Source organism: Vulpes vulpes, chromosome 13 (assembly GCF_048418805.1).
Source record: "Vulpes vulpes isolate BD-2025 chromosome 13, VulVul3, whole genome shotgun sequence".
Classification (NCBI taxonomy): domain Eukaryota; kingdom Metazoa; phylum Chordata; class Mammalia; order Carnivora; family Canidae; genus Vulpes; species Vulpes vulpes.
In genome coordinates, this window is record NC_132792.1 from 33,908,274 (window position 1) to 33,922,620 (window position 14,347).

General features: G+C 39.3%; 1 protein-coding gene across 6 annotated transcripts in view; it reads right to left on the reverse strand.

Annotated features, from left to right (window-relative positions):
- Positions 1-14,347, reverse strand: part of GRHL2 (grainyhead like transcription factor 2) — a 158,183-nt gene that overhangs the window by 82,043 nt on the left and 61,793 nt on the right. For all 6 annotated transcript variants that reach the window (XM_072734126.1, XM_025994782.2, XM_025994780.2 and 3 more), the window contains exons 5-6: positions 6,088-6,143; positions 2,585-2,741 (exon numbers count right to left, since the gene is read on the reverse strand). In XM_072734126.1, the coding sequence (XP_072590227.1) occupies positions 2,585-2,741; positions 6,088-6,143 (213 nt within the window). The remainder of the gene's footprint in view (positions 1-2,584; positions 2,742-6,087; positions 6,144-14,347) is intronic.

The following is a 14,347-nucleotide window of genomic DNA, read 5'->3' on the forward strand; positions in this document are numbered from 1 at the left end:
CATTTGGAGGTCCTAGAATGTATTCCCCACACATAAGGGGCAGGTCTACTGTTTATGTAAGAGTTCACTGTGTGGCCTTCTAGTGTTTATTATGTCTTTCTGTTCCAAAATAAAAATAACAGGTAATATTTTCTTTCCTTAGCAAATAACTATATTATTAGCCCAAGTAATGGCATATTCTTGATCTGGAAATTTGTCTTCACTGATAAAGCGAATGTCAGCTTGAAAATGCTATTACCAAGCAGGCATACATGCTTCAACTCAGAATGAAATACAGTTCTCCAAAGTAATGCAGGTAAGTTCCAAGTGAATCCCTCTTTCTCCAGGGTGCTTACTTACTCTCCTAGGGCTGAGGCATAAGAAAGATCCCCTCTGAGAGGCACCATTCTAACTCACCAAGGCTGTTAGATTGAAGTCCTTGAGAAAGGAGGGCTCGATTTAGCCAAAATGAAACAGATGGAAAGAAAACTTCCATATTAAATTATTTACATGATTTCAATGAAGCAATATTCTTGGAAAAGTTTCTGTACTTAAAACTCCTGTCATGGCATTAGAATGTGAACCGTCCATCATCTTTTCATGGTAATGATAATGGTGTTGTTAAAGAGGGTGTTTGTGACTTATATGCTTGCTTGTAATATACAAGATTATTTTTTAAAAAGTAAGTTTATCCAGAGTCTTTTTACCTGGCATCTACATGGGACGCTGTGGAGTGTGAAATCTAGCATATATATCCAGAGGTGAATCCCAGGCTAAAATGCCTCTGGCTTTTAGCCCTCCATGGGACTCAACACAGTGTACCCTAGTGGTTAAGAGAGTAGGTCTAAGAATCTGACTGCCTGGGATGTGTCCTAATTCCCTCACATTTTAGCTGTGTAACCTTGGCCAGTCACTAGCCTCTAAAAAGCCAAGATTCCTCATCTGTAATATTATGAAAACAGTGCCTATATCATAGGGTTGTTGTTAGTTTCAAATGAATTGCTATATATATATATGACACTTAACATAGTGCCTGGCATATAGAAGATATACTCAATAAATATTAGTTGTTATTTTGTGGCTCTTGTTATTGTTGTTATTATTAATTATAGCACCTCTCTGCCATTATTGTTGTTATTACTATTTTTTAAAGATGTTATTTATTTATTCACAAGAGACACAGAGAGAGAGAGAGAGAGAGAGAGAGAGGCAGAGATACAAGCAGAGGGAGAAGCAAGCTCCATGCAGGGAGCCCGACGTGGGACTTGATCCTAGGTCTCCAGGATCATGCCCTGCGCTGAAGGCGGCGCTAAACCACTGAGCCACCTGGGCTGCTCCTGTTATTACTATTTTGGTTATTATTACTATAATCCTCCACCATTATGAAGATAAGAAGGAGGAGGATGGCATCCCTCTGCCTTGACCAGAGGGTAGGAACACTCCAATTCCCCTGGCAGGCACATAACAAACCAGGCACCTTTCCACTTGCAATGGGCTCAGCCTTAGGTGGGACATGAGCTCCACATCTTCTTCTCACTCTCAACTGCCCTGCCTCCTATAGCTCTGATCTGGGACTGGGACAGGCTTGGAGGGAGGAAGAACTTTAGGATTGAGAAATGAGTGGCAATACTTCCTTCTCTTTCTCATTAAAACAAAGCCAGAAAATCTAGGTGTCTCAGAGATCACCAAAGAAATTTGTACCTAAAGCTAGTAACTGACAAGCTGCCCAGCAAGTGACCAAATACTCTTCTTTCTCTTCTACTTTACTTGCTATCTTTGCAGGGGATTCTAGGATGGGGGCAAACGCACTATGCTCTAGGCACAGCATGGCATTCTTTTCAGTGTGCTGAAGTGCTTAGGAGGCAGTAGCTATGGACAAAATAAGATAGGGTGGGCACTATGCACAGTGCATGTAAAATAAATCATTTTACAATAGGGCAGGAAAGCCCTTCATTCTCCTTTCAGAGAGCTCTGCTATGATTTTCCTTTTCAGTAGAGAAGGGTTACCAGTTGCCCCCCTTTCTTGGCAGCAGCAAGAATGCCAGAGCTGGTAAACTTCCAGCATGGTTCCATTTCCCACAAACAGGACTAATACTTACGAAGGTGAAAATTCCACTAAGTCACTCCTGGTCGGGATCATATCATGCCTCACTTTACTCCTGAGTAAGCAAGCACTGGGCTGCAGAAGGCTTAATTTAACCAAGTTGCAAAGGACACAATAAACTACATCCCCCCATACTGGAAACAGCAGCAGCTCTTTTTCTGCCCACAAATAAGGTCGGATGTACAGCCACTTGCTTGAAAAATTAAGATCAATTGATTGAAAACAAGAACAACTGGTAGCACAAAGGCAATGAAGGAAGCTGGGAAAATATCTTGGATACAGTCAGAAAGCATGCCCCAACCATGTCCCTTCCCCGGCATTTATTGGTTACTGATTAAAATGATAAACTGGAAGCCAGTAAGTTCTCCTGCTCCAGCTCTCTGACATTTGTTCTAGAATTATTTATTTTGGAATTTTTTCCACGCCCTTCCACAAGACTGTTAGATAGCAATTCCCTTCATCTGATCCCTCTGTGCTTTATTTGAGAAATGAGGCTCATACCCGGACTTTGCTGATTGGGTGTCGGAAGCATTTGTTGTCTCCAGTCTCACTGAGCGTTATGGCATAGAACTGTCCTTTGTTGAGGTAGGTCATGGGGCCCTCCCCCTGCTTCTGACGTAAAGATTTGGTGGCTTCCAGAGTGTACTGAAATGTGCCGCTGTGAACAGAAAACAGTGGTCAGAGTCACTCACTTGGACATTTCTGCCTTCCTAATCAACTTCACATTTACAGTATTTTGTGTAAATATTAACCAATACTTACTCTATTTCAGAGACAAAACACAGCAAGCATATGGCAAAAGAGACACAACCTGACCAAAGGTCACTGCCAATACAATGTATACAACATTTCTAATAGTGGCTCATAAACCTGATGGTTTAGAAGGGGAGAAAGTCCACGAGGTGCCTGTCCAATTATGCAAGGCTATGCCAGGAGAACCTGTTAGGTCTTGGGTGGCAATCAGTAATGCCTGAGGCTTAAGAATTGATAGAATTTGCCACTTTCATCCTAGCAACAAGCCAAATGTGTGAAAGCTTTTGTTCAATTCATACCTGTACTTAACCGTCTTTTTTGCATAACTAAGATGTCGCAAATATCTATATCCCACTTTAAAACATTTCAAAACTGAAAATCTAAAACTCAGACCCTCACTGTTGAGAATCTAGTTCCATAATAGTAACTGTTGCTTTTTTATTTCGTTTTCTATTTTAAGACTGCAAAAGAACTCATTAAAGGATCACTACTGCTCCAAATCAGGAGTTTGTCAATAATGGACCACTGGTCAAATCCAGCTCCCTGCCTATTATTGTAAATGAAGTTTTATTGGAACAAATCTATGTTCATTCTTTTTTTTTTTTTTTTTTTAGATTTTATTTATTTATTCACAAGAGACACAGAGAGAGAGAGGCAGACATAAGCAGAGGAAGGAGAAGCAGGCTCCATGCAGGGAGCCCAATGGGAGACTTGATCCTGGAACTCCAGGTTCACGCCCCGAGCCAAAGGCAGATGCTCAACCGCTAAGCCACTCAGGCGTCCCAGCTATGTTCATTCATTTAGATCTTGTCTACAGCTACTTTCACACTACAACAGCAGGGTTTAGTAGTTGTTACGTATAGTGTGTCAAATCTAAAACAGTCACTATCTAACCCATTGTAGAAAAAGTTTGCAAATCTCTGCTCTACACAATTTCCCTAATATTTTTAAAATAGTACTTAATTTACAAAATAAAAGCATTGATTTTCCCAACTTTGAAGAATGTATCAATTACTTAAAATAAACAACAGGTAAGAACCACCAGTGGTCAAGAGATTTGACCACTGTGGTCAAAAAAGACCAGAGTCTTTTTTGTTCAATATGTTGATTCAGAAATATGTATTTCTGCTATACTACAGGATGGCTGATAGTGATGATCCAATAACCAATGCTTTGTGCACTTCATCACCAGAAACTCTTCACTAGGCCTATCTATTTTCTTAGCTCTTTAATTTCATAGTCTTTGAAAGGCTAGGTGTAAAAATGCCTCAAAGTTCACCTCTGGAAATGGTCTACTTACAAGATTATGAGAGACCCCTATTTTCTAGGTTAAATATTTCTGCAACATTTAATTTTTTGTAACTTCCATAAGGAGAAAGAAATTTGAAGGGCACAATAATATTCCTCTTTTTATGAGAACAACCTTACACATGAGCTGATAAACCAAGCAAATTCCGGAATACATATCTTAGGACATGGTGGGAAATAAATCATTCAAGACAGAACCAATTTCACTGTTATTTGGCCTGGAAAGCAATTTAAATACAACCACTGAATCATAAAATTTGAGACCTGGACAGGATATTAGGAATTACCTAGACCAGCAGCTTGCAACTTTGTCAGGGCACAGGCTGCCTTAAAAAAAAAAAAAAAAATGAAGAAAGCTGTGAACCTTCTCCCCGGAAAAAAGCACATAGGAACAGAAATCGTTCTGAATATAATTTGGGGGGTTTCATGCTCCCCAAGTGTGTCAATAACACAGGAAATAAAAGCACCTTCCTCATTTCACAGGTGAGGAAAGGTGAGAAACTTGATCACTCCAGTGGACAATGCAGCAGAAAGAAAAGATAGATCCAGTGATTGGCAAGTCAATCAATGCTCTTTTTACCAGCCTGATAGCTGATTACATGGCAATCTGGGTTTATATAGCATATATAATTTAAATTATACATGTATTTCCACATTTTAGAAGGGGACTTGGAACTCTATGTTCCCTACTTCACCCCTCCCACTCACAAACACCACACACTGAAACTGACTTGGATGATCTGGGGCAGATGACTGGGGAGCCTGAGGCTGGAGCAAGATCCTGAAGGATCAGGAGAACTGAAGGTGGAAACAGAGAGAATAGAAGAGGCCCACAAATGTAAAAGCAAAGGAGCAAGAAATATGGTGGGACACAAGGTTTAAAGTACAAAGGGACCAGCACATAGAGGGCCCTGCCCACCTTCATGAGTAATTTGTGTCTAATCCTGTCTGAAATGGTGACATCACTGATAAATTTTGTGAAACGAAAGAGATCAATTCATTTCTTGCCATTCTCTTCTATGGGGCATGACCATGACCAAAGTCTTTGAACATCCGGTCCCTCCACCTAGAATGTTCTTAATCTTCCTTCTTTCCCTGGAAAACTCCTGCTCACAATCCTTTAGCAACTGGCTCCAATGCCCCCTTCCTGCAAGCTTTTCCCATCCTCACCACTCCTAACCCCCACCACACACAGACCCATAGGTCTTCTCAACTATCTGTTTATGTATCTCTGTAGCAGGACTGATTCATCACTTAGCAAATTGTAATTGTCCATCGCTACATTTGTCCCCTCCAAAAGTCGATGGGCTTCTTATAAGGAGAGGTTCTATCTTATTCCCATACCTTTTGCATTACTTGTACATGGAAGGCACCAGTATGATAGCTGGTAGCTAATTATGTGCAAAGTGGAACAGAAGAGAAAAGAAAGTGCTGGCAGGAAGATCAATTATATTACAACAGTTCAGAATATGAATAAGAGCAAGCTACAAGGAACAGGACACGTAGAAAAGAACATTCAGCACTTGGCAAGTGTGATTAAAGTGTAGCAAAAAGTCAGGTAGATCTTTACACCTGTAGGGTGAGTAACTGGAGGATGGTTGCATCATTAGCCACAATAGGAAATAAAAGCAGAACAGATATCAAAGAAGTGGAGAAGGAAGGAAGAAAAGAAAAAGAAAGGTAAAGAGTTCCAATTATTCACATACTATGTTGGAGGTCCATGTGTCTGAGATTCAGAGAACCACCTAAGAAAGGATATCTAACTAACAGAAGAATGGAAAAAGGGAATAGGCCTCAGAATATAGGTCAAGATTGGAAACAGTAATTTAGAAGTCACTATATAGAGAAAATAATTTGCTTTAAAGGTTCAAAAGTATAAGTTGGGGATACATTTAAAGTGTGATCAGTTCATTAGTTTCTTGGGGAATCTCCTGATAACCTACCCTGATGTCTGGTCATACAGGTACTCCTCAGCCCCAACTGAAGCACTCCGGAATTTCTGCAAAATTTAAAAGTCATCAAAATTAAAACAAATACATAAGTCATCATGCAAAAAAAAGGGGGGGGGGGAGTAATAAATGTGTCCAAACAGTTTTATCCTCACTTCAGAAAGAAAGATAATACATTTTTTAGTATTGTTTTCAATTACAATGAAAATATTTACTTACTATTTGTGCACAGAACTTGCAAATCACCTGCACATTGAGGATTATACTTAACAGAAAAGACATTTGTGCTTTGTGTATTATTCATATGTCCATATTCACATGTCCGCAGGAGTTCTGAAAGTGTGTAGGTACTGGAACCTATTTCTTCAAACATATAAAACATCGCTTCCATTTCCTATTATCTCCAATGCTTACTCTGAAAGTCACAAATTCTAAGTTAATATAACACTAACTACAGAGAGGCCACATGCATACACAGCATAGGGCAGTATTTAGAATGGTTAGGGGCAGAGTTCTAGGGAAAGGCTGCCTTAGCATCAAGTTCTAACTCTTACCCACTACCTGTATAAACTGAGGCAAGGGCCAGATTTTCTCCATCTATAAAATGCTCATTTGCAGTGATAAGAAGCATAAATGTGATAAGAGATGTGAAGTACTAAGTACAGTATCTGGTACATAGTAAGCTCTATCTGTATTCAATTCTATTATATAGTAATCACTTGTGCATATTCAGTGCCCTTGTCTAAGACTGTCATTATCACAATATTGTAAGTTTTGTACACAAAACTTTTAAGGGAAACTCTAAGTCCTAGTATTATACATGATGAAGCTTGGATACAGGATCTCCAGTTGTTGTTAGGTGCAAGTAGGATACACTTTGTTACATTTTAAAACCCTTTCAAAAGCAGATGCACAGAAGCCCCACCTCTTGATCCTTAAGTGAATATAACAGAATGAAAAAGCACTTGATTGACCCCAAACACCTGGTCCTCCCACTGTGACCTTTTTGCAGGATCTCTTTCAAAGAAATAACTTTCCTGCTTCTCATTTTCCAGCCATAAGCTTCCATCCCTTGACTAACAGTTTGAAGGTTTCCTTCTCAGGAAAGGGTTACTCAGCTATTTTCCACATTTTCTTCACAATCCCTAATCACCATCTTTAGAATTCAGTTTATATGTACATATATATGATCTTCTTTTTATGCAGTCTTATAAATTCCCTGGATCCAAGCAAATGGTTTGCCCTTCAAAGTGCATCCTAGGAACATTTCACAAATACTTGACTGATTCAGTAATTGTGACAAAGAATCAAAGATAACAGATTTGTGTTTCTTTTACAATCAGTCAATCAACAAAGCATGCAATGGGAATATTCTGGGGCTCCACCAACTGAATGGTGCCCAGAGAAATACAGAAAATATATAAAACACTGTCCTGGCCTCACAAATATAGTTGAGGAGATATACTGGTGGTGGAGATAGGTAAATTCAATTAACAACAAGAACAAATGGAAGTAAAATACAGCAAATGACTAGATGTGAAAGTCTATTTTGAATCATTCATTCATTCATTCATTCATTCATTCATTCATGTGTCCTAGCTGGAGAAACACAAAATGAGCATTGCCAGGAAAGGAAAATCACCAAGATCACAGGAAGATTTCGTGGAAATTGTGGAGACTGCTCTAACCCCGGGAAGCTACAAGAGAAGCTGGATTAATTGAAGGAATAGAAAAAAAGTAATCCAGAGGACCAACATGAGTCAAGACAAAATGATAGATATAAATGTGGCTCATATATGGGGCCAAACACATAGGCCTGATCTGAGTATGAAGAGAGGATCTAAAAATCTAGGTTAAACACTTAGTTTCTCAAGCAACCAGCCACATTTTAAATACTAAATTGCCATATGTGTCTATTGGCTACTACATATATGGCTATTGGCTACTACACTGGAGAGAATAAAGGAAATTTCCATCACTGCAGAAAGTTCTGCTGGACAGGCTGATCTGTGAAAAGGTATTTATGCTTAGTATAGTTAAGAATTAGGAAATTTTTGAGTAGGAGGGGAGCATGATGAAAAGGGCATTTAAGGAAGACAGAGGAGATGCATTTCCAAGGTGTTCTTTGAAGGAATATGCAGTAACCCATAACAACACATGATGAACCAGTATCAGTAAACATGGCCCTCAGTGAATTTATTGTCCATGCCATAGAACTCTGAGGCCTAAGCTTAACTAGCCTACTACAACATATTGGACTAATAAATTCAATGATTCTAATCCCTCAGGTGATGCAAGAAGGTGTGATACACTACAATTGTTCAGATTCAAAGAGATGGTCAGCTATATGCTGATTAAAATAGAGAATCTTACTCCAGGAACATGAATGTATGTGGATAAGAACTATGAAAAAATAAAAATAGTAGACATGTTACCAACATGAATACTACTTTTTTCAAGCTTAAAATGTTATCCTTAATTCTTTTATATTGTCTTTATAATTTAAGAAAAAAAATTATTCCACCTGGAAAACATCACAGTTCTTTATGAGACCTGATCACATTGACGGATCATATGGCCCTACGTGATTTGGTGAGAATTACAGCCGAAACATTTGGGTCATTACAGTTACCAACTATTTGGAAAACTTTTAATATAATTCATAGGATGCCAAAAGGCAGGCAGGCAGCCAACATCACTATACCTTACCGTGATCTGATATAATGCATCCATACATTTCTTCATTCGGACTGACAAAAATGATAGTAAAGAAGGTATAACATATTTTAAAGATTACCCTGAGGGATGCCTGGGCGGCTCAGCAGCTGAGCGTCTGCCTTCGGCTCAGGATGTGATCCCGGGGGTCCTGGGATCAAGTCCCGCATCGGGCTCCCACATGGAGCCTGCTTCTCCCTCTGCCTATGTCTCTGCCTATCTCTCGGTGTGTCTCGTGAATAAATAAAATCTTAAAAAAAATAAATAAAGACTACCCTGAAAGGACTTGAGATACCAGGCAATATTAGAATGTTATATTTAAATTCTGAATATTAGAATTCTAGTGTTTTTCTTAGGTGGGAGCAAAGAGACACCTGCTAAGAGTCTAGTGTGAAAAGACAAATGATTCTTCAACTGTCAGAAAATCAGATACTTTCTGATTCCATGTCTGTGGTCTGTGATCAGTCACCATTTTTTTTAGGTCTTATCATTCGTTTATTCATTCATCCACTCTTTCAATAAAGGCTAAGCATCTACTTTGTATCAGGCAGTGTCCTAGGTGCTACGGGTACCAAAGTGAACCAGAAGAGGCCTCTGCTCTCATGAAGCTTCTGGTCTAGCAGAGAAAACACATTACTTGAAAAGAGCAACAGAGTTCCAGGAACTGAGAAAATAAAAATGAGTCCCACTGACAATCAGTCTTGGTGTACTACTTCCAGTGGCACACAGACAAGGCCAACAGCAACATTCCAACAGAAGCCCAGAAGACAATCACACACTGCTATAAAAGTGAATAACATGTCTTCCTTCTGAGGGACTGCTGCTTTCTTGGCAAAGGCATCTTCAGTCCTGCTTTGCTCATCTCATCACCTGAACCATGGTTACCCAGTTTCCAAGATGCCCCAATGTCTTGTATCCAGTCCAGAGCTGACGGTCACTGGACCGGTCATCCGTAATCCCTCCTTACACTTACCCACGGTAAGCCCAAACACTCTTTCTGAGTTGTTCCTAAGGGTCCCCTGCTGAAGCAGGCTAAATAAATGTAATCCTGCTTACAGATGTGTTCATGGTGGTCTTTAGCTGGGAAACTTAGTTACAGAGAAAATTGACTCTACTGGGAACAGAAGGGAGGATGGGGACGGCTTCCTTGAGTAAGTACACAGGAATAAGGGTGAGGGAAGGGGCAAAGAATATTCTAGAAGAGTGCTGTCCAATAGAACTTTGTGTAAAGATGGAAGATACAGAATTATCTTCATTGTCCAATGGGGTAGTACTGCTCACATCAAGGACTTAAAATGGTAGTTAGTGGGACTGAGAAACTAAAATTCTTGATTTTATTTAATTGTAACTGCCACACATGGCTAGCAGCTATGGCATTACAAAGCACAATTCTAGAACGCGGAGCAGCATGTACAAAGGTCCTGAGGCAGGAGGAAGTATATCAGTTTCACAGAACTGTATGGAGCCCACAGCAGAAAGCATAAGGGGGAAAGAGGTCCAAGATGAAGCGGGGAAGGCAGAGGAGAAGCAGAATATACAATGCTTTCTATACCTGTTAAAGATTTAGATATTAAAACTAAAAGCAATGGGATTTAAGTGATGCGGTGGTGATACAATCAGAGAAGCATGTCAAAAACAGCATCCCTGGTACAGTGTACAAAAACAGGCAGAGATAATGACAGATTGTTCCAGCATGGTGGAAGTGGAATGGAGAAAACTAGATGGCTTTGAGAGATACTTAATAAGTAATACTGGGGGCAGCCCTGGTGGCTCAGCGGTTTAGCACCACCTTCAGCCCAGGGTGGGATCCTGGAGGCCCTGGGATCGAGTCCCACGTCGGCCTCCCTGCATGGGGCCTGCTTCTCCCTCTGCCTGTGTCTCTGCCTCTCTCTTTCTCTATGTCTCTCATGAATGAATAAATAAAATCTTAAAAAAAAAAAAACAGTAATACTGACATAATTGACAATGTATGATGAAGGAGAGCAGATTATCAAGCAAATATCCTAGTTTCTTAAGAAACCAGGATGCTGATGCTACCAACTAAGGTAGAAAACACAAGGAAAGATTATAAATCAGTTTTGGGATAGGTGGAGAGTCACAGGCAGTTGGATATAAAGGTCTGGAGCAAAGAGAAGAGAACTGGGCTAGAGAAAAAAATTTGTAAGTTTTTAGTATATACATGATAACTGAAGCTGTAGACATGAAGCCAAGAGCATTTTAAAGAAGAAAGAGTGATCAAAGCATCAAATGGTGCTGCAACGTACCAGCTGCAACAGATGAGGGTTTTCCATAGCCATGATATTCATGAGGTGGGAAGATGACTACTACGAATCTGAGTAATGGTTCATCCAATCTCATCAAATTTCACTACTCATAGAGAAATCTAAATCTTCCTAAAGTATAAAATATATACACTAGAGATTTTCCAAAATTTTGCTTGATCCAAAAACAAACTGATATAATAAAATGATAGAAGTCTGATAGTAACATATGCACTATGTCATATGTTTACAATAAACATAGTAAAATCAAGTGTATTAATCACAAGTGAAGCTATGTTCCAATTTAGTACTTGATTCCACATTAAGATTTTATTCTTTAAAAAAAATTTTTTTAGTATAGTTGACATACAATGTTACATTAGTCTCAGGTGTATAACACAGTGAGTCAACTTTTCTATATTTTGCCACTCTCATCACACATGTAGCTACCATTTGTCACCATACAACACTTTTACAATATCACTGATGATATTCCTTACGCTAGCCCTTTATCTCTACAACTTATTCCATAACTGGAAACCTGTATCTCACACTCCCCTTCACTCATTTTGCCCATCCCCCCACCCATCTTCCCTCTGCCAACCATCAATGTGTTCTTTGTATTTATAGGTCTGATTCTGCTTTTGTTTATTCATTTGTTTTGTTTTTTAGATTCCACATGAGTGAAATCATATGGTATTTGTCTTTCTCGAAATGACTTATTTCACTTTGTATAATACCCCCTAGGTCTTTGCTGCAAATGACAAGATCACACCCTTTTTCATGACTGCTTATTATTCCATAGTGTGTGTGTGTGTGTGTGTGTGTGTGTGTGTGTGTGTAATACATCCTATCTTACTAAGGTTTCATTATTTAAATATGTGGAAGGAAATGAACTCCCAGTTAAAAATTAATCATGCTGGACAGGGCTTAAATTCAGGCTAACGTCTAGTATCAGTCTGCTGATGAATATAAAATCAGTAGACTAACCATTATATGTCTATTGAGTATGACAAATGATAATTCTTTGCTTTCATTTCAGGATTCCCTAGAAACTATGCTAATTTGACAAATAATATGCCAGGGGTTGAATTATGAAATGCATGGGAGAAATATCTGGTGCTTGCCCATATATAGTTCTTTTCCTGAGTACACGGCAGGACTGAACTTCTCAGCCCCCTTGCAGTTAGTTAAGACCCTGTGACTAGTTCTAGCCAATAACATATGAGCAAGAGTGGCCCATGTCACTTCCAGGTCAAAGTGTTTGCAAGTCAGTCTGCAATCTTATGATCTCACTTCCCCAGTAAGGGTGACTCAGAAGCCACATTTAGAGATGGTAATGTCATAAAAAGGAGGGAATTTGGATTTCCGAGTCACTAATAAGAAAAGAGGTCTGCAGACATGTATCAGGATTATTATTAACAAGAAATAAACTTTGAGTGTATTAAATCACTGAGATCTTAGTGCTCCTTTATTCACAAAACTAGACAAACTAATGTTAACTGACACAAAATCACAGTATAGAATAGAATTCTTCCTTCTATTTTGATTCTTTTTTTTTAAGATTTTATTCATTTATTCATGAGAGACACAGAGAGAAAGAGGCAGACACATAGGTAGAGGGAGAAGCAGGCTCCCTGCAAGGAGTCCAATGCAGGACTTGTGACCCCACAATCACATCCTGAGCCAAAGGCAGACATTTAACCGCTGAGCCACCCAGATGTTCCTCTATTTTGATTCTTATTATTACTATATAAATAATTTTTCTATACAAACTCTTCCTTTCATGTCTTAATATTTACATGTTTCCTAAAAACATCCTAGGTGTTAATACCTCCCTGATTGTATTTATCAGTTATACTCCTTTACTTATTAGCTGTGTGACCTTTGGCAAGTTTCTTAACCTCTCTGAACCTCTATCTTTTCATCAGTAAGATGGAAACAATAACATCTTTTTGGAATTATAGTAAGAATTAGAAATAAAATGTGTAAGCCACAGTGGCTGGCACACAGTACTACAAAATAAATGGCAACTATCATTATTTCTCTTCACAGATATAGACAGATAGTAAGCTTCTAGAGGATAAAAATCAAAGCACCCTTCCTTCTGTCCTCTACTCCAACATCTAGCACAGCACCTAACACTAGTAGTAAACATTTACCAAATGTTTTTTACAAAGGAGCTGTACAATAAAATGTAAATCAAATTCCCTAAAATCAATCCATTAAAGAACTTTTTTTCAAATTTTTTTTTTAAGATTTTATTTATTTATTTATTCATGAGAGACAGAGAGAGAGAGAGAGAGAGAGGTTGAGACACAGGCAGAGGGAGAAGCAGGCTCCATGCAGGGAGCAGACTCAATCCCAGGTCTCCAGGATCAGGCCCTGGGCTGAAGGCGGCGCTAACCCGCTGAGCCACGGGGGCTGCCCAATCCATTAAAGAACTTTTTTTTTTTTAATTTTTTTTTTTTTTTTTTTTTTTTTTTTATTTATGATAGTCACACAGAGAGAGAGAGAGAGAGAGGCAGAGACACAGGCAGAGGGAGAAGCAGGCTCCATGCACCGGGAGCCCGACGTGGGATTCGGTCCCGGGTCTCCAGGATCACGCCCTGGGCCAAAGGCAGGCGCCAAACCGCTGCGCCACCCAGGGATCCCTATTAAAGAACTTTTTAATGCTACCACTGTCTTAAGAAAAAAATCCCAGCCTGAGTTGAGCCAAACTGCTCCCTTCTCTGATACCTACCTACACACACATACAGAAGAATCAGTCTCTAATAAAAAATGAAATTTGTTGGGGTGGCTGGGTACCTCTGTCATTTAGGTGCCCAAGTCTTGATTTTGGCCCAGGTCGTGGTCTGGGGTTGTGAGATAGGGCCCTACAGCTCTGTGCTCAGCAGGGAGTCTGCTTATCTCCCTCTCTCTCCCCCTCTCTCTCTGCCCCTCCCCTCATTCATGATGGCTCTCCCTCTCTCCTTTCTCTCTCTCAAATAAATTTTTAAAAAAGAAATGAAATTTGCCAATCCAACAAGAATCCTAAACATTTTAATAGCTTGCCTAACAGAAGTACTAGATTTTAGACAAGCTTTTCTTAGTGAAATTCACTTGGTGAAATTACTCTGAACTCACCTAATCTTACAACCAGTTAGGAATGCCATGATTTAATTTATGTCAGATTTAAATACAATATGCAAAATAAACACTGATTTCCAAAGCTAAGAGGGCAGCTAAACCATATTAAGTGAGAACAGTCTTCACACTGAGTTTCTGGTAAGTTACTT